This window comes from Hesperophylax consimilis, chromosome 31, assembly GCF_061612785.1.
Source record: "Hesperophylax consimilis isolate HC1 chromosome 31, BYU_Hcon_1.0, whole genome shotgun sequence".
NCBI classification, from domain to species: Eukaryota; Metazoa; Arthropoda; class Insecta; order Trichoptera; family Limnephilidae; genus Hesperophylax; species Hesperophylax consimilis.
In genome coordinates, this window is record NC_142866.1 from 1,982,366 (window position 1) to 2,007,682 (window position 25,317).

Sequence of the window (25,317 nt, forward strand, 5' to 3'; positions counted from 1 at the left end):
TTACTTACTGCGCATGCACTTATTTACTTCTAAAATAACTTTTGGTTATTTATTATTATGTTACTTATTATTATTATTATCTACTTAATTATCGTATTAATATTTACTTTAATTATTGTCTAGCTAAAATATTTACTTACTTACTTTTTATTATAATATTATCTACTTACCTATCGGTTATTATTTACCTTTTTTTATTTAGTTATTTTTTATTTTTTCTTATAATCTATTATTCATACTATCCATGTTGTAATTGTCACTATGGTTTCCCTATGCTTGTGTCTGATAAGCCAGCACAGGTACCTTGTACTTTAGTTAACAGAAAAATATTATTGTTGCCAACTTACTTAATAATGCTTCTTTTGTTGACTTTTTTGTTTTTTGTTTTTATTTTTTTCATACATTTGTTACTAAAATTTTGTTTATTTTTGTCTACCGGTCTCGAAACGTCCGTGTCATAAACTTTTCTTTTTTTGTTTAAATTTAATTTAATGTTGTTATTATTTTAAATTTACATATATATGTATTTTTTTAAATGTTATTATTGTAAAGCTGCACATCTTGATACAGGAATGCCCTAGTGAGATGTGCAGAGTATGCTTTTTATGTAAAAACTGTTTTTTGAATTAAATAAATAAATAAATAAATAAAAAAAAAATAAAAAAATAATTATATTTACCAAGCCATAAAAAACTACAATAATCTCCCTTCCGAATTGCGCTGTATTACGAACCAACAAGAACAAATAAATAAAATCAAACTTTTTTTCCAAAAAAACTTATATTAACAAAAAAATATATATATATTATTATACATTTTACACAAAACATAATATTATAACATTGAATCTAAGTAAGAATCGTGGCTCCCTTATCAGGCGCAAGAGCTTCTCTTTTCTGATAAGGTATACATGACCAATTATGATCCTAAATATTATATTTTGCAAAATATGTATGTATTAATGTAACTCATATTATCTATATTAAAATAATAATAAAAATAAAAAATTAATGCGTGGATACAGCACTACCATCGATATGTACCATTACTATTTAATATCTATATCAATGATATAGGCCACTGCTTTTTATACTCGCAGACCATTCTATTCATATTATCTATATTAAAATAATAAAAAAAAATAAAAAAGTAATGCGTGGATACAGCACTACCATCGATATGTACCATTACCGATATGGACCATTACTATTTAATATCTATATCAATGATATAGGCCACTGCTTTTTATACTCGCAGACCATTCTATGCAGATGACATGAAAATCTTCTCACCTATAAACTCAATCGAAGACTGTCACAAGCTGCAAAAGGACTTACAACGTTTAAACGCGTATGTTAATGCCCATTCTCTGGAATTAAATATATCCAAATGCTTCATCGTACGCTTTACTAGAAACAAAAACATATTTATACACGAATACTCAATTAATCATCAACCTTTATCTACCAAATCAGAAATTAAGGACCTTGGGGTTATACTTGATAGTAAACTGAATTTCAATAAACATATTGACCACGTAGTCACTAACGCATCTTCTATGCTTGGTTTCATAATCCGTTCCTGTAAACAATTCAAAGATATTACTACCTTCAAAACACTGTATTTCTCATACGTTCGTAGTATCCTTGAATACGCATCACAAGTTTGGAACCCAGGCTATGCAATACATAAAAATAGAATTGAAAGTGTTCAAAATAGATTTCTAAGATACCTTAATTTCCGCTCTTTTCGATCTCATATTAGTAATGAAGACTCTGCAAAGTTCTTCAATATGCAGACGTTAACTTTCCGAAGAAATATAGCAAATTCGGTAATGTTATTTAAAATTACACACAATTTAATCGATAGTCCTGATCTTCTTCAACGCCTATTATTCCATGTTCCCAATCGCAACAGCAGACAGTCGCTTACTTTTAATCTCCCTCACTGTAAGACTAATTCCAAACAAAACTCATTTATCTACAGATCCACACATTCATTTAACTTAAATTATTACCATATTGACATTTTTAACTCTACTTTACGCGACATAAAACAAAAACTCAATAATCAACAAAACTCAAACTAGAAGTTCAATTCCTATATATTCCCGTCCTTAATCCTTATCCTATATTTCCTCCTCCTCACCCCTCACCCTCCTTTATTTTAATATTTTCTAACTAAAGAAGAAATTAATTTAACAGAACATCTCTATGACATTGTACACCTTACCATTAACTATTCATCAGTGGAAAGTTCATAATTGGCATAATTAACTATATTATTATTGTATCATTGTATAATTAAAGATTTGCTGTCAACTTTTCCTAAAATGTATAAATAAAAAAAATAAAAATAAATAAAATGTATCAAAAATAATATCTATTCGTTAACGGACGCAATACTACCAACGTAATGCGTAAACGCAGCACGATCGTCGTTATGGATTAAAAACCACGCAGGATGCTTCTTAGTTCTGAGTGTCAAGCGGCATCGTTGTAAATTAACCCAATGTTGCCAAATCTGATGATTTACTCAACCAAACGCTAAATAATATACAACAATGTACTCGCGAATGGCCACGGGGACGCAGTACTATCGAAGTAATGCGTGGACGCACCACGATCGTCGTTATGCATTAAAAACCACGCAGGACGCTTCTTAGTTCTGAGTGTCAAGCGGCATCGTTGTAAATTAACACAATGTTGCCAAAATCTGATGATTTACTCAACCAAACGCTCAAATAATACATAACAATGCACTCGCGAATGGCCACGGGGACACAGTACTATCGAAGTAATGCGTGGACGCAGCAAAACCGTCGTTATGTATTCGTAATAATATTTCAGCGTGATCGGCTATGGGGACGCAATACTATCGACGTAATGCCTAGACGCAGTACGATCGTCGTTATGTATCGAAAATTATATCGACCGTCGTTGTATATTCAAAATAATATCTACTCGTGATCGTTCACTGGGACGCAATACTATCGACGTGATGCATGGAAGCAGCACGATTGTCATTTTGTGTTAAAAATAGTATATTCTCATGAGCTGCTACGGGGACGCAGTACTATCGACGTAATGCGTGGACGCAATACTATCGACGTAATGTGTGGATGCAGTACGACCGTCGATATGTATATAAAATAATATCTACTCGTAATCGGTCTCGAGGACGCAATACTATCGACGTAATGCGTAGACGCAGCATGATCGTCGTTATGTATCGAAAATTATATTACTTCGTGGACGCGGCAAGATCGTAGAAATGAATAAAAACATACACTGCTCAATATATACATCGTGTAGCGAACCTGTCGGCAAAATGTCAAACGTTCAATATTCGTTTTCAGACATTCTGAGAGATTTTTTGCTTCCACAAAAATTTTTGCCATACGATTCTACATGGGATAAGCATCGTTCTGGCCAAATTTGACGTCAAAACATTGCAGCGTCCGTATATCGGACGCTGTAAGTCGGTGGACGCTACAATGCTATGGAGTTTTTAGGGGTCGGACGCAACAAATGTAGCGGGATATATATATATATATATATATATATATATATTACTTATACTGCGCCTTTTTTTCACAAAAACGGCGCCATAGAATTTTACGATCTGTGTCATAATTTGTATGTACTTCTTAGAATTTGGCCAAGAAAGAGTAACGAAACAATATAAAAACCAAAAAATACTTGCATAACTTAATAATAATATTATTAAATTTAATTTACATTAAATTTTAAAAAAATTAAACGAAGTTCTACGAATTAAACACAAAAACAATAAATATTAATAATAGTATAATTTTATTACATTATTTATATATTTTCAGGTCTGGTGGTCTCGCCTGAAAGTCCCGGCGGTAAATTCGATTGTACCGTTAAAGCAGCAATTTTATAATTAGTTTTAGATTTTTTTAAATACTTTTTGAGGTGGAAAAACATTTTACCTTGGGTGTGTTTACTTTCTTGGAAAAAATAAATGTATCGTAAAACGTGACAAACGATTCTGGCATTAGGTAATGGTGTTTCAGTTACCTTACATTAAAAAACTAATTTATTTGTACGGCGATTGTAAGTGATTTATATTGTTTGGTGCTTTTTTATGTAAATATTGTGTTTGAGTTTCCAAAAATAAAATAAAAGCTTTTTAAAGAATTACCATAGTCTGTAAAAGGTTACCGATGATTTGTTTTGTGGTATATTTCCGAAAAGATAAATTGGATTTTGGTAGAAAAATTTTTTTTTTTGAAAAGCTGTTTCAAGTAAGGAGATTTTAACTTAGGTGTTTGAAGGGCAATGCCCCCAAGATGCTTACTTAATAAAAAAAACTTTTTTTTTTCACAAAATGTTTTTTCCTTAGTGGGTTATTATTCTTTGATTTGCCATCGCTTTGTATAAACTGTACATTTTGTGTAATATTATTTGAAATGTATTGGGTAAGGCGCACTGTAGGAATACTTTTACAAACATGACCACTGGCTTCAGACATATTACGCCGTTTTATGCGCGCATAATTTTGTCGTTGCATATACGTATTATACGTTGGAGTTACACACTACGCTATAATCTTCCTCAGGAGATAAGGTCAGAACGATTGGGGAACTGCCGCGGAATATCATTTCTTTGAGTGGGATATGTCACCACTATGGGCTCTCTCCTAGGATGCGTAGGAGAGGGGGTCGCATAATTTTATAATATAACCTTGCTAGCAGATCACAGCGCATATCGTCGCCACGCCCACACTTATAACACACCATCTTTTTGGTGTGACAGGTCGGTATGGCTACGAAAAGGTTACGAAAATATTTAGGAGGAATTTATTACTTGAGTACCTCATATAAACTCATTCTGATCTTTAAAGAAAAAAAAAATGGGCATTGCTCGGCGAGCCGATCCGTTGCGTACATTTGCACACTTATTGGATCGTGACAGACCGAGCCGATCTGTCCGTCGCACGAATATACGGACGGATTAGTGTGTGAATTGTACGCATAAACCAATGAAGTGAACATTTTGTACAGGAATAGTTGCTGGAGACATTCTCCAGGATGGTTGAGCGCGTTGGTTGCCAAGAGTAATGAAATAAATAGTTCATCATTGCCCTCCCAGATTTGGCCCTATAAAAAATTAAAAAAAAAAAAAATCAAATTTGGAAAAATGATGACTACATGAAGGCCATCCTAGTACCTGCTATTCCTAGTAACTGCACAGTACCTGGGCCATCCTAGTACCTGCACAGTATTTCCCCAATATAACACGATTTATTGGAAAACTTGAAACACGGAAATTGTATTGTTCAAAATCTCTAACCTTAGTAACAAAGTATAAACAATTTCAGGGCCGGCCCAATGCGGACGCAATTGGAGCAGTCCGCTCCGGGTGCTGATAATACCACCTAACAGTCCTAACAAATCGCGCTGGAGATTATTTTTCATTAAAATGGCGCTACTCAAAAGGACATTTCATCTGAATATTATTGATTACAGTGATAACCAACTTAGACGTCTACTGGTTTTGACAAAGGGCGTCAAAATTTTACTCACTCTAGACACCGTTTCGCTCAGGGCCAGCCCTGAAAACGTGGACTTCCATTACTGCTAAAAACATTTCAAGGTATTTATTTATAAGGTTTTTACAGTCGATGTTATTGATTGGAAAGTGCCAGTGTTTTTTTAAACTGCAAATTAAAATTACACACACTAAAAAAGTCAAAGAAACTTCAAAAACGGACGCTTAGTTATTAAATTCTCGTTTCGCAGTGAAAATTTATTTTATTTATTTATTTATGTAACGTCAATACCTTCTAGACACATTGTGATTTTGGATAGTGGATGTCCAGTCTAGCGTCTTTTTACAATCATTTGTCCAATAAGCACGAAATTATATTATTTCGAAAATAATTACTTCCCCATGAAAAATATCAAGGCTTATTAGCGCCATCTTTGGAACACTAGAAAACATTATCCAGTTTATCCACCATAATAATCAGATGAAAATGGTAACACAATCTTTTAAAATTATTATTTCACAGATGCCGCTAGCGATCGATAATTTATTTACGCCAGTTAATAGATGGCGCTTATTATTATCTACGACTTTTAAAGATTAAAAAATAGCTAATGATAATGCCAATGTTGATGTTAAGGTGATAGGTACGCTTTTATAGAATCAGCTTTTAAAATATTTGGTTGAGATTTTATCTAAAACGAACGTAATTAACCAAGTCGGATTGATTCTGTAGGACAGGAGGATATAAATAACAATGTAGATAAATACCCACCCTTGCAAAGAAGATAATTTCAGAATATCGACTGATTTCATTAATTAGTAAATAATAGGACAATATTAACGAAAACCTCCACATCAATGCTACATTCATTACAATACAATGATCATTAAAAAAGCCTCAACTAATCATAGATTCTTGTTGGAACAAACGGGAGCAAACTTAAAACCAGATAATATATTTACCAAATCACTGAATATAAAAAGTTTTTTTTTCTCACGAAGAGATTAAAAGAAATCATAAGGTGAGATTAGTTACTTAATTGAAGACAACTTTTTTTCATTCTGTTTTTCTCCTTAAAATATATGGTTATTTAAGTGCATAAGCCACAAGCCCACTTTTCTATCAAAATCATTATTCCTGTCAGTGGCGGCCGGTGGTCAAAATATGTGGGGGTTCACCGGATTACAACATTAAGTCATAAAATAAATTAAATAAAGGTACATACCTATTTATAAAGAAGTTCTATTCTCTGTTCATTTTGTTTAGCAAAGACCTCTATCAATGCTTAACACTGATAGTGCGTTCAGTCTGTCCTGGCTCAACGTGTTAAAAGATTTTATTCTTTTTAACGTTGAGAAACATCTTTAGCTTTCAACTGAGGTCATTCCAAAGGTCACGAATGGTGCACAAAAGTTTTAGTAATTTCACAGTCTCGGGAAAGTCTTCTAATAAACAAGTAGGTACTATAAAAAAGTTGTAAAATTGATAAATCGCCGTTAGCTTTTGAAAAATCGTCGCGGGCGTAAATTGCACAGAGTTTACCTTTTAGGTACTGAACTTTATTTAGGAAGTCATACGTTTTAAGCGTCACATTGAAATCATGTTCTGGGAAATTTGACCTGTATCGATTTTTATTAAATAGCTCATTATGGTGTTTACCTTAGGCACGGTAGCCTGAATCCAATTGCATTCTGATGTCAACTTTTCCTAAAACCTTTAAGCTCAAAACTTTTTGTAAATGTAAATGATAAGAATTATGTTTTTTGATTTTTTCAGAAAGGTGAGTTACATCAGTAACACCGCTGATTGTCCAAACTGAATCAACATCGTAAATTAAACACGTAAAACAAAATAAACTATTCAATTGATCACATGCACAGAGCTACAAGCTTTGTTATACATTGTTTTGTTAAATGATCGAGTAAACTTCTTCGATCCAGATTTGCACTCTTATTTTATTATCAGTTCAGGTTTTAGGTGGACCGGCATTTTTTATTATCACTTTGTTTTCAAAACTCGACCTATTATTCTTAATGTATTCCACATTCAAACTCATTCTTAATTTAAACGTTGAACAAACACAAAAGTAATCATAAATTAGTATAACATGCAATTGATATGCCTTATTAATAATTGATATACAAGATCGATATAACCTGCAATTAAACTTCAAAACTTTCTCAGAGTAAGAAAAGTTTTAAATTCAAGAGACAATGCCTGGCAACGGCGAGTACTGACTGAACTGATAATAAGTAATCTGACCATCACTCATCTCTTAATGACAAGTTTTATCCTGTATGCTTGTATCGAAGCAGCGTAACATTCGCTGAAAAATAGCAGATGGTAAATTGAAACAACGATATCGACAATAATATCAAACATACGCGTTTTAGTTTAACTTTCTACTGAATAAACCGTTCCTTCTGATGTGGTGGTAAAACTCCGAACGCCGTTCTTGATATGGTATTATTTGCAAAGAATAGTATGTAATGGTATGGACCCACGCTTTCGACTGTTCCACAGAATATGCGACAAAGCAGTTAAATTTTGGATCGCAATCGAAAACGAACTGCTACGAACATAGGCACAAGTCAAAGTCGGTCTGCAAGTTAAGCGCGCTTAATAAGTAGGTACCTTTTGAATGAGATATTATAACCGAACCGAGTTTCGTATTGTGATTAGCCATGTCGGAAATCTTTTTGGTTGTTCGGCGCTCGGGAGCACATATTAGCTGGCCGCCACTGATTCCTGTGATGTTATTATGACGTTTATTATTATTAGTGCGTTTAATGCGAGACTTCCGCGCTATTCGAATTTCAATTGACTTCAAAAGCTAACTTTTAGATTCGATCTATTGCCGAAAGATAGTTGCGCAAGGGCTAATGTTGTTAAGGCGATGCCATACGTAGTAATGCAAAATCATGTGTTTTTGGTTTGAAAATTTGGTCGCCTAGAAATGTTTCAGATGCTTTAATTAAATACTGCGAGTAGAATACATCTTGGCCTTTGAAACAATCGAGTCTTTTTATAAGCCCAGAAAAAAATAATGTAAAGGCCTATGAAAACTGCTTTAAAGTTCAAAATCTCCTACTTATGAACCCATTTTCGGTTACGATTTTATTGTATAATATGGAAAACTAAGTTATTTATAAAATGATCGGGAAAAATTAAATATTTATGACTGAAAAATAAAATAATAAGCACTTTTTGGCAATGTTTTTTTCTTGCATAAATCAAAATAGGCGGATGGTGTTAAGCGGGAAATTAAACCTTATCGCCATCTGCGTAAGGGTTGTTATTGATAGCGGCTCAATTTAAAATATTACACGACGTAGTGCATCGCCTTAAGGGTAACTTCATAAATGATACCCATTAGCATAATATAACGGGTTTGAATGTGTTGTGGAACTTGATTGTATTGATGTATGATTAATCACAATAACACTATACCCAGTGGCGGCCAGCTAATATGTGCTCCCGAGCGCCGAACAACCAAAAAGATTTCCGACATGGCTAATCACAATACGAAACTCGGTTCGGTTATAATATCTCATTCAAAAGGTACCTACTTATTAAGCGCGCTTAACTTGCAGACCGACTTTGACTTGTGCCTATGTTCGTAGCAGTTCGTTTTCGATTGCGATCCAAAATTTAACTGCTTTGTCGCATATTCTGTGGAACAGTCGAAAGCGTGGGTCCATACCATTACATACTATTCTTTGCAAATAATACCATATCAAGAACGGCGTTCGGAGTTTTACCACCACATCAGAAGGAACGGTTTATTCAGTAGAAAGTTAAACTAAAACGCGTATGTTTGATATTATTGTCGATATCGTTGTTTCAATTTACCATCTGCTATTTTTCAGCGAATGTTACGCTGCTTCGATACAAGCATACAGGATAAAACTTGTCATTAAGAGATGAGTGATGGTCAGATTACTTATTATCAGTTCAGTCAGTACTCGCCGTTGCCAGGCATTGTCTCTTGAATTTAAAACTTTTCTTACTCTGAGAAAGTTTTGAAGTTTAATTGCAGGTTATATCGATCTTGTATATCAATTATTAATAAGGCATATCAATTGCATGTTATACTAATTTATGATTACTTTTGTGTTTGTTCAACGTATAAATTAAGAATGAGTTTGAATGTGGAATACATTAAGAATAATAGGTCGAGTTTTGAAAACAAAGTGATAATAAAAAATGCCGGTCCACCTAAAACCTGAACTGATAATAAAATAAGAGTGCAAATCTGGATCGAAGAAGTTTACTCGATCATTTAACAAAACAATGTATAACAAAGCTTGTAGCTCTGTGCATGTGATCAATTGAATAGTTTATTTTGTTTTACGTGTTTAATTTACGATGTTGATTCAGTTTGGACAATCAGCGGTGTTACTGATGTAACTCACCTTTCTGAAAAAATCAAAAAACATAATTCTTATCATTTACATTTACAAAAAGTTTTGAGCTTAAAGGTTTTAGGAAAAGTTGACATCAGAATGCAATTGGATTCAGGCTACCGTGCCTAAGGTAAACACCATAATGAGCTATTTAATAAAAATCGATACAGGTCAAATTTCCCAGAACATGATTTCAATGTGACGCTTAAAACGTATGACTTCCTAAATAAAGTTCAGTACCTAAAAGGTAAACTCTGTGCAATTTACGCCCGCGACGATTTTTCAAAAGCTAACGGCGATTTATCAATTTTACAACTTTTTTATAGTACTTGTTTATTAGAAGACTTTCCCGAGACTGTGAAATTACTAAAACTTTTGTGCACCATTCGTGACCTTTGGAATGACCTCAGTTGAAAGCTAAAGATGTTTCTCAACGTTAAAAAGAATAAAATCTTTTAACACGTTGAGCCAGGACAGACTGAACGCACTATCAGTGTTAAGCATTGATAGAGGTCTTTGCTAAACAAAATGAACAGAGAATAGAACTTCTTTATAAATAGGTATGTACCTTTATTTAATTTATTTTATGACTTAATGTTGTAATCCGGTGAACCCCCACATATTTTGACCACCGGCCGCCACTGACTATACCCACAGGACATAAATACAGATATTATTAATTACTTATGAAGCAGAGATAAACTGCCAAGGCCATTCATACCAAGAGCTATTGTTCCATACAATTCCAATTAAAAAAAAAAAAAAACTTGTCGAAAATCTCGAAAAAGTAATAACTTCGCTTCTGGTATGCAAATATTTTCTTCTTGTATTTTAAAATATATCATAATGACAATGACATCACATTGTGCACGGGTCGGTAAAATTTTATTTGCCTTTGAGGCATGGCTGTCGCGTGCGAGCCTTTATGGATCCTCCGTAGCGTAATGGTGTTATTACTTAATTAGATTTACGGTCGTGCGGTTTTGGGTTTGATCCCCACTGAAATATTGTATCTAAATCACGAGATATAAGTACATGTTTATATATGATTCAGTAGGCCAAAACAATTAAAAACCCAGTTAGTAGGTCCAAAGTAGGTATATTACGATATTTCTCACGTATACGCCATATATAGGAGTAAATTATGAGCTTGGGAAGTCTTTGTTAGATTTTTTGTTGTAAAAAAAAATCAAAACATCTCTTAGTTTTTTTTTCACATTAAGAGGAAAATTACTGTCCGTGTCTGATTTTAATAACCGTAACCGTAATTTATCCAGTAATCTATAAATAAATAAAATCAGACCTCGCAGCAAATTTATATAGTTGTGCGCTTTTTTTAAACTTTCTCTTTTGCGTGCTGTGTAAATTGCCTATATGCGGGGCGTTACAAGCATAGGTACTATAATGGTTTTTACCCTTTGTTCAAAATATCATTATAATTAATTATTAACAAAAAACCTTTTTGTAATGTGTACCTATTAAGATATATCGCATATATTGTTAAACTAATAAAAAAATAAAATAAAAGACAATTAAAAAAAATCTTAATTTTGGAAAAACTACGGCTTTAGTAAAATGGGTTAAATAATAACTTACAATTGGGAAGAATTAATTTTGAAAACACTTATATACTGTTTACGTAAAATACAAGGTTTGTTTTGATAATTTGAGAGGTTGGTATAAATTATTTAACTATGATCTCAGTAAAATAGAAAATAACATTTTAATGTTTAATTTTAGATTATCTCGCCCAACAAAGATAATGATAAATATTTATTTACTTATTTATTTATAGATAGATACAAAAGAAAGTACAAATAATTTCACTAAGTTTCCGTAAAATAGAAAAAGGTTGAATTATTTAACGATCTATTTTTGGTGGGGGGCGCAAGAAATATTTTTTGTGTATGAAATAGTGAGACGGTGTTGGTGGTTGGTAAGAATGGAGGGAGCTCGCGGTAGTAGCATTGAGGAGGTGGTGCGACGAGACGAGGAGAGGGGAAGGGAAGGGCCTTCAGTCGCATTGCGAGGGGAATCCGAGAAGCACGTCCGCGGCGTTCAGCTCGCTGCGGGCCTCTACCCCAGTCAGTGTCAGTCCCTAGCCCACCGCTAGCGCTGTCAAGTCAGCGCCGAGTCCCGTCCGCCGCGCACGAGTCCCGTACACACTGTGCACCACAGGCCGTCCGCCGTACGGCCGTACAGTCTTCGCCGCTAGCCGCTAGCTATCAGTCGCCGTCGTTGTGTGCGTGCATACCGGGCGCGAGTCAAGTGACGAACCTAACTCAGTGATAACCAGTTGTGTGATGAACCAAGTGTTTCTTTGAACAGTTTCTGCCATGGATATCCTACCCAGCGGGAACATCTTCCGGGAGTTCCAGGATGTCCACGACACTGGCTACTTCTCCTCACAGACTTCCCTGGAAGACCACTGGCAACAGGTAATTAATTATCTATTCTAATACTTATTTTCTTGTTATTTCTCATCGCCGGCCATGGACGAGACTTTCTTTTGAAAACTTCGCGCAAGATTTTCCATCGATTGTGACCAACTTTTTGAGACGTGAATCAGAAACTTGGAACTTTCAAGTGTGTATAAAATTTAATGTTTTATAGATGCACAGGCCAATTTCACTCTTACTTTCAGTAATAAGATTTATTTATTTTCCCCTAAAAATACGTTTATTAGGGTTACTTCATCGAGCACAGTGGTGTAGTAGAACCGTGTTTCGCTGTGAAATGGAAATCAATATTGTTCGTGTTTTGGACATTCGCACAGGCACTGATGTTTGTCTTCTTGGGTTTCTGGGTGAAGAGAAGTATAAAGGTTGGAGAGGTTCTGGTTTATTCCCCACAAACCGGAGATAAATATTTAATACTTCTCCCGGTGTTGCTTTCAACCTTTTTATCTTGGCTGCGAGGTTGCACTGAACAGGTAATCACACTTATCTGTGAATGTTTACGTGAAACTTGAGCGAATTGATGACCCACAGAATTGTTAAATATTTCATACCAACAGTAATATAATAAGTATTATTGTGGCAAGTTTTATAAACTGAGCAAACGAGATGTACAGCAAAAGCGGCGTTTGCGTTATCAATACCTATGTATGTAATGTTCACTGCTGTACTTTGTTTGCGCAGATTATTAAGAAACCTTGTTCTTGCGTAGTCTGTGAATAGTGTATACATTTTCATGTCCTGTTTGCTGTGATTAATTAATACTATGTATGTTTCTTTTAGGTGCTTTTTTAAAACGATGATTTTCAGCCGTTTTCAGGAGGAAACTTTATTATCAATCATGATGTGTAATTTCTTTCAGAAATGATTTTTTTGTACTCAATTTTGAATTAAATTATTTTCGTTTTACGTGCTTTTTCGTTTTGGTAATGCTCAAATAATAATAAACCATTTTTATTTTTTATCTCTCAACGCTTGTATCGCCATTCTATTGTAAGTTAAAATAAACAACAATCTTACAATAGCACCCATAATAACACCGCTTCTATAAAGGATGTGCAATATATTTATAGATAATACGAAGAAGAATATTAAAATAATACGAAGAGCACCTACGTATTATTAATTTATCAAAAATATTACCTTTTTGATACTGGCTAGGGTGAAAAAAACTTACGTAAAAAGGGAAAATTTACGTGCAAAGCTAAATAATTATATTTGTTGTCAAATACGATAAGTATGGGCAGGTTATATATTATTAAATATTTTTCATACACAAAGTAAAACAGTTTTCCTCGCCAAATGGATTTTTTATCTTGCCAACTTATCGATTCTGAGTTCCCAATCAATACCGTGATAAAATATCGTATCTATCTATGACAAATGAAATAATATTGTTAATTTGAAAATTGAATTATGTTCATTTGTTTGTTGATATAAGTTTGTAGTAAGACACACAATATTGTTTACACATCGCCTTTTAATCATTATTTTTTTTTGTATATACTCTTCCCGTAAACACGAGCTCCTGGAGCTCACCTTATGGAGTAGTAGAATAATTAAAAAAATATATATTTTGCAATATGTTATAATTTGAAATCTAGTATTATTTAGTAATAAATAAAAAAAAGATAAATACTCTCAGCTTTTAATTACAGAATCACTCTCGTATAGTCTCTTTTGACTTAGTTTACTTATTCTTTATTTCTGCATTGGGTATAGCAAACAAAATCTAAAAAATATACGTGTCAATTTCGAAACGTAGATAAAGATTTAAGTTCGACAAGTTAGTTTCAAGTTAGACATTTGTAATACAAAATTTTTAATTTATCAGAAATTATTTTTACTATCGAATTAACACTATTTTAAATGAAATTTAATTTTTTTTGAAAATGAGATAAAATTAAAAAAAAAAATGAAAAGCTTACATTCACTTAAGTACATAAATTTGAGACAAATATAAAAAAAGAGACGAATACCAAAAAAATTATAAAACATAATAAATTGGATTCGTTGTCACTGTATTGTAAAATTTAAACTCAGTCATCAATTACGTTAAATTTGAAAAATTATTTATTTATCTTGTTTTCTTGAAAATAATCATAATACGTTTCTATCTACACGATCACAAATATAAAATATTTCATTTATTAAAAATAGTTTTATTAAATAAGAAAATAATACTAATAAGTCTAAATGACACAGAAGAAAACACTCAAAAATAAAACGGCAACGGTCTCAACTGGGAATCGATCCCAGGAACTCTGTCTTTCTGGGACAACGCCTCAACTACTGTTTCATGTAAATTTATCAGTATTATCTTCTCTTGCAATGATTTATTACATTGATGGGATATAGCCTTCAAAGTTATTATTGAAGTGAAACTTCTTTACGCGCGTCATGCAATTTCGAGGACCGGAGTAAAACCGACTCATGACCGAAACGAAAATGCGGGTACCCCCACCACCGATTAAAGTTCATTTGATCTAGTCAAAGTTTTGAAGTAACATATAAATGCTTCTTAGCTCATCCCGACAACTGGCGTTGGTGGTGTAATGGTCAGCATAGTTGCCTTCCAAGCAGTTGATCCGAGTTCGATTCTCGGCCATCGCACATTATTTTTTTGTTTTTAACGCCTTTTTCATTCAATATCTTATTTTTTAGTAGGTCAGAACATTTTTTAAAAGAAAATAATATTGCAAAATAATAAAAACACTTATCTCACTGTGATAAAACATTACTCCGCTAGAGCGCGCTTTGCGTTATTGTGTTGGATTAAAATTATTATCTAATCCGTATATTATGATAATTGTATTACATTTATTTAATTAATTTATTTATTTTGATAATATGTAATAATTTACAGAAAAAAAAATTAAAACTATCTCCCTCTGATAAAATATCCGTTCGCTAGAGCGCACTACGCGATCTTGTGTGGGATTCTATTTCTGTACATTGTACATTATTTTTAAAAATATATTATATTTTGGGTGTGATGTAGGTAACATTATAAAACATAACAAGCTCTCATATTTTCAGAACCTACATAATATAATCAATTTATGCGGCTTTGCTTACAGTTGGTGCTCAGCGTGGTTGGCTTTCAATCAGTTAAGCGAGGTTCGATTCTCGGCTGTGGCATTTTTGAAGTGAAACCTTGTTGAGGTGGGGGAGCCGCTCACGAACGTTCTCTCTCTTCTCTTCTTTCCTCTCTCTCAGACACCAGCGAACTGCGCCACGCCAAGCATCAGCTGAAACTAGAAGTTTCACTTCTGTCTTGCGTAGGCTTGACACACCCACTTTTTTTATTTATTCTGATTGATATTTTTTGCGGCGGAGAAAATTTGCAATACCGGAAATAATAATGAATAATCATCAACATAAATTTAAAAAAAAAATATATATTTGAAATTATGTTAGTTACGAGTATTGATTTTTGCTACCCGAATTCTTCAGACATTGTACATAATAATAATAATAATATTTGGATGATTTGTATAGCGCCGTTTTTGTGCAAAATCACCTCAATGGCGCATAACACTACCCGCAGCATAGAATACATGTGTTATGGTAATTTTGACAGTTAAATGGAAATTCAAAAGCTCATGATGGATTTGATGTTCTGAGCTCAATATTATCTCGTGAACCTATAAATTCCAGACAGAAAAGCCAGGGCCCTAGTTTGAGAGTTTTCAGTGGGACACTAAAATAATATAAACAATAACTGTTGTGCCTCAAATAATTCATATATCCTAGCGCGAGGACCACAGCCAAGGAAACTATCGCGTTGATTAATCTGCCTGCCCGTGCATTTCTCGCTCTTGTATCCTAATGAAAGCATTAGAAGCAGTACCATTCGGATATCACTCCGGGCAGGCACTGGACATTGGGCACTGGCCCTGCCACTGCTTCGGCCCGTTTAGTCGCGGTTGCACCACGATAATTCAGAGCGCCATCGGCCCTGCGAGAGGAAGCAGCCACTATAAACAGCGGTGAACTCAGAACTCGGCTAAATAACGAGTATTTGACCGTGTTCGCAAAACGCTCCGGACGCGTGGGTTTATTTGCTGTTTGGTCGAACAATATTGTTTAGCAATAATCCAATTTGATGCTGCTAAAATGCGCTTCCGTCCCGCAGTACTGTACGCTGTAAGCTGCGCGATGAAACGATTCGGAATTCGGTTGAAACTGGATGTTTCATACATTTATATTTTCTTTTATGCTATTAAACTTGCGCTCAACACCGAGAAATGCGAAGAATGACATATAGATATGTATGTTTGCGCTGCAACAGGATATGATTCCACAGCATCACATTCAAATTTATCATATAAATGATAATTAAATTTAATGAAATGATTTCGTATTAAATGGTAGGTAAAATTAGTTAGGGAGAAAACATCTGTAAAAGCAAAAAAGGCCATATATTATTGTGTGCGGAAACACTAACGATTTATTTTTTAAAAAATGATCATGTGTTCTTTATCTTATCTCTTTTTTTAAATTATCGAAGAAAGCAAACACTTTGTGGCTTGACATTATACAAAATGAAAAAGATTTTTGTTTAAACCACTTTATTTTATTATATACGTCAACCGGTTTCGGTTGTTCGCAACCTTCTTCAAGATAATAAATATATAAACTAAATTAAAGTACTGAGGAATTTTATGAGGTAAACGAAAAATAGAAAGAGAAAGCATTTGAGAAAAGGGATGGGAGAATCAGAGACAGGTAGATAGAGGGGTAAGGGAAGGGTGGGGGTTACATAGGGAGAAAGGGAACAACTTTAAAATTGGACTGGTGGTTAGTTCTAACTGTTTATTTAAAATTGGGCAGTTACTTATATATTTTTATTTGATTTTACTTCTTCTTTTTTTTTACTTGGTATGCTAACATACACATATCACGTATGTATTAAATGTGTTAATTAAGATCATGGACTCAATAAAAAGAGTTCCACTTTAAATACAGACAAATAAATACCCACAATAATTACTCTCGATGATAACTAAACGTCGAGGGTGAATTAACTCTTAAAAAGTCTAATCTAGGGTTTTGTTTCAAGTCTCCGTTGTACATTTGGTCCGCTGCAATAAAAGAAATAAGAACGTACCTACCGAGAAAAAGAAGCGCACAGAAGAATACGATGCACTAGTGACTAGACGATTTCCCGGCTACAAGAACACGGCGTGAAGAGCCATCCGAGATTCCAGCGAGCAGGTCTCGGATATTTATCACCTATACTCCCTTATCAGGTACAACATACGGAATGCCGGTGCAATGAAGTGAGCGAAGTAAGCGCGGACAACGCAGCAAAGCCGGTTTTCTGGTAAACAAGCCGATAATTTCTCCTCACCCCAGCGAGGCTGTTTTGGCTTATTGCCACCATGTGATAACGTCCGGATCAGTTCCGTGGACTGTAAAGTGACGGGAATTTTTACGCACTGATGAAAAGGGTGTTTCATTATTCACTCCGCAGATGTTAAGTGCTAACGTTTCGGTTACCTGCAATAGGCTAACTACCTTATTTGATATCGCTGCATAATCTCGTAAGGCGTATTATTTGATTTGACTGTTTCTAGCCGGATTGCGCCAGATCGGCACGTCAACAGTGTGGGCAAACTTGTTTAAAACCAGTATTTCGCTATACTCCGCGTTCTTCCTTTCTCGCTCGTTATATCTCGCTATCTATCTCTGTTTTGATCATCTCACTGGCGTTTCCATCTCTTTCTTCTACCGCCTTCTTCCGTATTTTGTTCTTTAGTTCTGAATTCCATCGGACCTCGGATCGTCATGGCATGTGCGCGATGGTGGTTATTTATGACGTCACGGGTCGTGATGATCTCCATTGAAAACAATTACATAAACAATCCTCAAAACGAGGCTACCTATCTAACTACCTAATTGCCCTTGACAACTTAGCTGGCTATCATGCTATATAAACAAATAGGTACCAAGTTCTCTTCACAACATGGTAAAAATGTGATTGCTTTCAGAAGCCATATTTTTTATGACCTCAGCTGGAAACTACAAACTGTTAGTTTGTTTTGTTTGTCATTAGTTCATTAGTCGAATTAATATTAAGTGTGGCGTTATTACATACACGTGTATAACACGTAAATTATTGCATAAACAAAGCATGTGTATTATTATCTATATGCAGCAATATAACCTCAATACAGCAACATAACCTGTAATAAATATATGTTTTGTATTATTTAATGTTTTTTTAATATATCATTCGTTTGTTTATTACACTTAGTGTGAAATATCCTCTTTGCGTTTGTAAATTTAATGTATACTACGGTTAAAATGTACATTTACAACTGTTATTTATTGGTGGAATTTCATAGTAATGACTAAAATAAAAAAATATTTTAAACTTTATTACTCATGATTATTTTTTTCAATTTATGTAAAAAATGTTAAAATATATCACGATTTTAAGAAAAAATATACCAGTCTGAAGATGGTCGTGAATGTCTGATACCGGTTACGTCCGAAAAAATAAACAAGTGGAATAAAATTTAAAATTAGTTTCATTTCGTATACATTTCGTAATAAAAATAATAATTATTAGTTGGTCTGCATACACATATACACAACACAATTATACAGTTCGCCATGAGGGAATATATTATACCAAACATAATGTAATGTCGTGTTCATTTTGAATGGTTAAAATACTTTCACTGTAGTGTTTGGGTTGATTTCTCTTCTCTCCACTTCACAACCCCATATTTTTAAGTCAGGTATCATGAACCAAACTTTGGTAGTAAACATTGTAGCTCTCTTGCGAGATAAATATTTTTACTAACTAGAAATATCTCCAGGTATTAAACACTTCGTAAATACGACGTTCATATTGTTTGAATGGCAATATTATATTGCCAGGCGGTGAAGCCTCAGAAAATATTTTCGTGGATATGGCCAGCATAATAAAATCATTCTAGATGCACGAATGATATTTTATTATTTAGTCAAGATGTAATGAAAGTTTATATAAGTAATATATATAAGGGGCACGGTTGTACGGCCCTTTTCATAAAAAACTTAAAATTAGATATGCGGCCAAAATACCATATAATATATATAATTTATATTTCATTGTATTTACTTAGTAGCTTGGGAAAGATATTTTTTTTATAATTATAAACTCAAATTTCCAAAGTTGCCTCTAAAATAATGTAAATTGAATTCTTTAATATTATTTAATTTAATAAAGCAGCACATACTAGATATTAGCTATAAATTTTGATTAAAAACATAATTATTCAATTTGATCAAGTATTTTGCCCTCAAATCCAAATTTAAGTTTTGTATGAAGGTAAAAAAACATGAAAATGCATATAAAAGGAAGATTCGCAACTAGTTGCGTTTACATCAGAATTGCTTTCATATTGTTAATTTGTTGTAACAATAATAAACATACACATAACATAAAACCATCGCTGTTAAAATCTGAATTTATACTGACCATAGAAACAAACATCCTTAAGATGATTAAGTTCGCAAGTGTCCCTCTTACCAAAAAAATATTTACGTTGCCTCTCTATTACATTATATCCGTATCATTTTTTTTTTGGTTGCATAATCTTTTCGGTGCACATTTCTGCATCATCGACAAACAATAAAATTATCCCTCGGATATAGAAATTAATGTCTTAATCATTTTCAACTTATTGGTTGGTTGTTTAGCATATTAGGTGTAATAAATCTATAATGCAATAGCATTGTTCGTCGTAGATATATAAAATAGATGAAGAGTCACACGAGTGAGGAGCATTTCTTTTTACACGTGCTATTTGCCATGAAGACACTCCTATCATTTATCTATTAATAATCAAAAAAAAACTTTCACATTCCGTAAATGCAAACATTTTCTAACGTAACACTTGAACTCGTTCTTGAAATCTTAACCTAATACGCAAACCTGAAATATTACGAACATAATAAATATTTTTTTTTTAAAGCAGTAAATACGTGTTTTAAGGAGCATCAAATGCAAATAAAATTCAACCACCAATACACAAGTTGCTTTTATCGCCAGTTTGCTGCAAAAAGTAAACATCAAAATTTTATAAAATATTTTTATCGACATTTTAGGACAGATTTTAGCTGCTTATTGTAATAAACACAACTAAAATGTATGTGTATTTGGTTTAACTACCACACGTAAATATCTATAAATACCGAATGGTTTCGTAGATGATCAGTTTTTAGGCTGTATTGAAACAATCATAACTTTCTGCCTCAAAGTCAAATTTGTAGACCATTTAGTAGTGGCTATGGTTATAGATAATCTTCTTATCTTATCCACAACATTTCAATCAGTGAGAAATATCAATCAGTGAGAAATAGTTAGGATGCAGGCGAATTCTCAAGTTATTGTTTAAGAAAATTATCTTTTAATTACTGTCTGTATCTGTGTTTTCTCCTTAAATAAAAAAAAAAAAAAAAAAAACATTAGGAGGATATCTCTCACAAGAGAAGAGGGGGCCTGGAAATGTACTTATTTTTAATTATTTTCAAGTTTAAATCTTACACCAGTCCCGTAAATTTCGAAGTCTTATTGTATGGCGCCTTTCTTCTTCCACTGCAAAATCTTCCATCAATTTTCCCCTCGATTATTGTTGGGTGATCTTGTATTTACTGTCTGATAATGGAGTCTTCAACTCCGCGAATTTTTTTTTGCCCAATATGACGTAATTAAAATCAAGTAAAAAGTTTACTACAAAACTTTCCTAAACATTGATATTCTATCAACTTACCTGTAGGTAAGCTTGTTGTTCATTTTTCTCAATCACATTTGTGAAGGTCTTCACTGTTTGAAGTATGTAATCACAAACGCACAAATTTATACAATCATAAGTTTGTGTTTGTGTCAGCTCTAATTGGACATAACCGATTTCTATTAGTAGGTATCTACTACCTACCTAGGAATTATTTTTAAAAAAACAGAATCAAATGTAGTAAATACTTTTAAAGTATCGAATATTTTATATACTAGGTGAAACTTCGATATCTTTCTATGAATCTGGAAGCTCTGAGATTCTTACAGCGTGCCTTTGAATAGACTGTCTGGGGAAAACATCAAATCCCCAATGGCAACATGTACCGTTCAATAAGTCAATTCCTGCAACGTATGCAACATAAAAAGATCAGTAACTCAAGCTAAAATACACTGCAGGTTTATTCAAGATGTTTATGCATCTATTTAGTAGAGAATTTATGAACTTATGAGCGTTAATATTGATTATTATATTGCTCAGAACCTTAATCATTCGATAAGGGCCTGGAGGTTTAAATACATGCAGAAAAACTTCGACAATCCCAACAAAAAATGCTGGATCTGCAAAATTATAATCTTGTATTAGTTAAAGCTGTTTAAAGTTGTCATCATTGACAAACTCTAAATATTTGATGAAATTATAACACCTTTAAACAGCTCTTTTACTTAAATAAGTAGGTATTAATGTTTTCCAAAGAAAATAATAGGGGTTTTGCAAAATATCTAAACAACGCTATATTTCTTGCTCTAAAAAATGTGAAAAACGTGCGAGCTTCAGTCTTACTAAAGCGAATTTTTGCCGTATTTAATTTTTAAAATTACTTCAGGTTCCAGTTATATTGAGCCATATAAAGTAATACGAAAACGGTTCTAAAAGTTTATTTGGAAATATTAATTTTCAGTAATTTATTTAATAATTTACTATTGATTGGATAAGCAACACCTCTGCCATAGGTCACACAAATTAGTTAGCTACGTTTGGCCACTTAGCAGGGGTGCCCGGTTCATGGGGTGAGGTTTATGCTTGTTGCTGTCCGCCAACTGCATGGCAGGCGGATCGGGAGAGACTGGTTGAGGGGGGACCTTTTGACCTCTCCAATAGGACTCTCTCGGAACATCGCCTTGCACCGTAGTGGGAGGGATGGATTTATACGTCCGTGACTCCTGGACTCACTAACTCATAGATTCTTACCCACACCTTTTACCATTTTCCTTCCCAGAACTTCCCATCCTTCCTTTCTGCAAACAGCATCCCCAAATATGACATAAGCCCTGAGGGGAATTATTTTTCTCAGGGCCTCCTGTGTGGAATTATCTAAAAAAAACTGTATCATAATACATTTATATCATAAAATACCCACATAGTTAGTATGCAAAATCCATAATTAATTTGGCATATTCACGTATTTAGACTTCTTTTTGGGAGTGCAAATCTGAGTGCGTATCTAAATACAGGGTGTATCGGCAAGTACCCGACAAACTTTAACCAGCTATTCCTCAGCACATTTGGAGTAAAAAAATGTTCGGTAACTTTTTTTTCCATTAAAAACAAAAAATAAATAAAAAATCTACACTCCGTCACTGTCATTTGAATTGTATCTCGTGTTTAACAGCTGTTATTAGCAAGTGTGTCAAAAAGCGTCCTCGCTCTTTCATACACACTAAATAATAATAGTTAAAAATGAGACGAATGGTGCCGTGCCATTTCGTTGTGATTGTAAAAGCGCGCCAACGTAGGTACGTACGTACATTATTCAACGAAACTCGAACAAAATATTGCCAGATGGGTTTTCAAACTTTGACAAAGGATAAAACATTGGTGACATGTGGTGAAAATATGAATAGTAAATTTTTTATTAAAAAAAAATGTTACCGGACAGCAAAGTGCCCATAATATTTTTTACTCCAAATGTGCTAAGGAATAGCTGGTTAAAGTTTGTCGGGTACGTGCCAATACACCCTGTATAACATAATTTAGAAATACATTTTTGAACGAATTAATGTAAATCTTGAAAGTGAAAATTCACCCACTTTCCGACATCCGATCGACCTGAAACTCGGCAGATAGACTCGTTGTGAATTTCTCTGAAATTGGATGACATTACAATAGTTAATATACGAAATAAATGTCATGTGTGCGGTTGACTTCGGTCCCTGGGGAGGAAGGTTCAATCCTTAATATAGATTTGCGGTTCAATAACTTTTTCACGACATTTAAATAGTACCTACCTACATGGGAAAGTTAGGAAAACAACGATAGCATGGTGCACCCCATTAGAGAGCTAGTTTGTTTTGTTTGTTTGCAACGCATTCTGACCTCGAGATTAATGTGGGTAAGTGCTGCACACATGATGTGTCTAACTGTTGACGATGTCTGGACTCAATTCAGACTGTGAGTCACCGACTGACACCATGATTATGTCATCAACTTTAATTATCCTTTTGCCTGTTAAAGTTAATCCGTCTGTCATTCTTCTTTTTAAGTTGGTAAAGTTTGTTTTTAATAAAGTGAATGTATTATAATTATTTATTTAATAAGAGAGTGTCGTGGTAGAACCAAAGTCTCCCATCTATATGACCCATAGATAGTTACAATTCCTATATGTTGTTAGTTTTTTTTTAGTAAAATGAACATTGAAAAATAAAACTCTTCAAAAACAATATGTTTACAAATCGATACTAAGTTAATGCAGAAGAAATACCAAACAATATGTTTTATTTGTTGTTAGTTCTTATACTTGAGTTTATATTAAAGAAAATTGAATGCTGTTACTATGAGCGTCACAAATCTCCAGATCAAATCTAGAAATCGTTTCAAAATAAAATATTTTGTTCATTTTACTATCTGTATCCTCACGCTTTCAATCCGTGAAATGCTATTCAAATGGAATATTACTTCTGGTTCAAATACTTTTAGGATAAATCAGATTCTGATATTTTCCATCAATAAATATTTCATTGCCATGTCACGCACTTGGGACAATCAACTGAACACGAATGCGATCAAGTCTGGATTATTCATTCGTCTGAATGAAATCTTTTGGAGTGCATGACCACCTTTCAATAGCTAAGCGGCTCGCAATGGCCAAATGGCCAGCGAAAAGCCGAAGAAGCTTGAGCGATAGGGCCGACGATTACGCTCTGGATTCCGCGCAGGACATCGTGATTCTACAGCGGTCACGTCTGGCTAAATAATTTGCCCAGTGGCAAACTAACACCACTATTTTCTCTCTCTCGGACCGGTCGACAGTTCAACAGTTCAAATGAGTGAATTCAAATTCTGTATGATTTAATAAGTTAAGTACTTGATACAATATTTATAGCGACAGACTCAATAATTGCAGCTGACTCTTTTTATAAGTCAATGGCTTTACTACCCAGTACCCAAGATCACCCGATACATAAATGAAATAACATGAAAAAAACAGTACGTCACATTTTATTAGTGTACATTCTAAAGCTGTTTAACTTTTTACTGAAATACTATCGAGAGATGAAAATGGTGGCGTTTATCAAGTAATTCTACAAATCACTGTTAAAGAGTGCAGGACATTACAGTAATTAATATATTTACATAAATATATTATTATGCAAAAAAGATATTGATCGCAGGGCTTGTACCTACCCGCCTCCAGACATGATGTAAAGTAGAGAGCAGTGGCGTGCAGCGGTGTGGGTCTTGAATTAGAATAAGCTGAAGGGAAGACAGCGAATTCACTGAAAAAAAACTTACCATAGACAAAACTCCCTTAATAATACTTGGATGACTTGTATAGCGCCGTTTTTGTGCAAAAACACCTCAAGGGCGCTGTACGTGCAAGTTTTCGCTCAGGATGGCTAAGCTGCTGGCTGTGGCCGATTTTGTTGGGTTTTAATAACCCAAATTATTCATCTGTATGTATTACAAGCCTATTACTGTATTTATATAAAAAAGTTTATATATTTTTTCCGCTAAATAAACGCAGAGAATGTTTATTTTATTATAATATCATTATTTTGTTCTTAAAGATGAACTAATGAGGTATTGCTGAATATTGTTGAATGCTATGCTTGCTGGCCGTCGCAATTTGTTCTGAAATGGTTTTTCCTATTTAGACACTAACACAAACGAGTCACAGCAAGCGTGTACAAATTATATATATTA

The 25,317-nt window shown here is 33.7% G+C and overlaps 1 protein-coding gene across 1 annotated transcript in view; it reads left to right on the plus strand.

Moving 5' to 3' along the window:
* Positions 1–11,956: 11,956 nt before the first annotated feature.
* The window catches only part of LOC149409338 (Krueppel-like factor 7), a 354,445-nt gene continuing 341,084 nt past the window's right edge, over positions 11,957–25,317 (plus strand). The window contains exon 1 of the mRNA XM_089649750.1: positions 11,957–12,364. Within this exon, the coding sequence (XP_089505876.1) occupies positions 12,263–12,364 (102 nt within the window). The 5' untranslated portion in view covers positions 11,957–12,262. The remainder of the gene's footprint in view (positions 12,365–25,317) is intronic.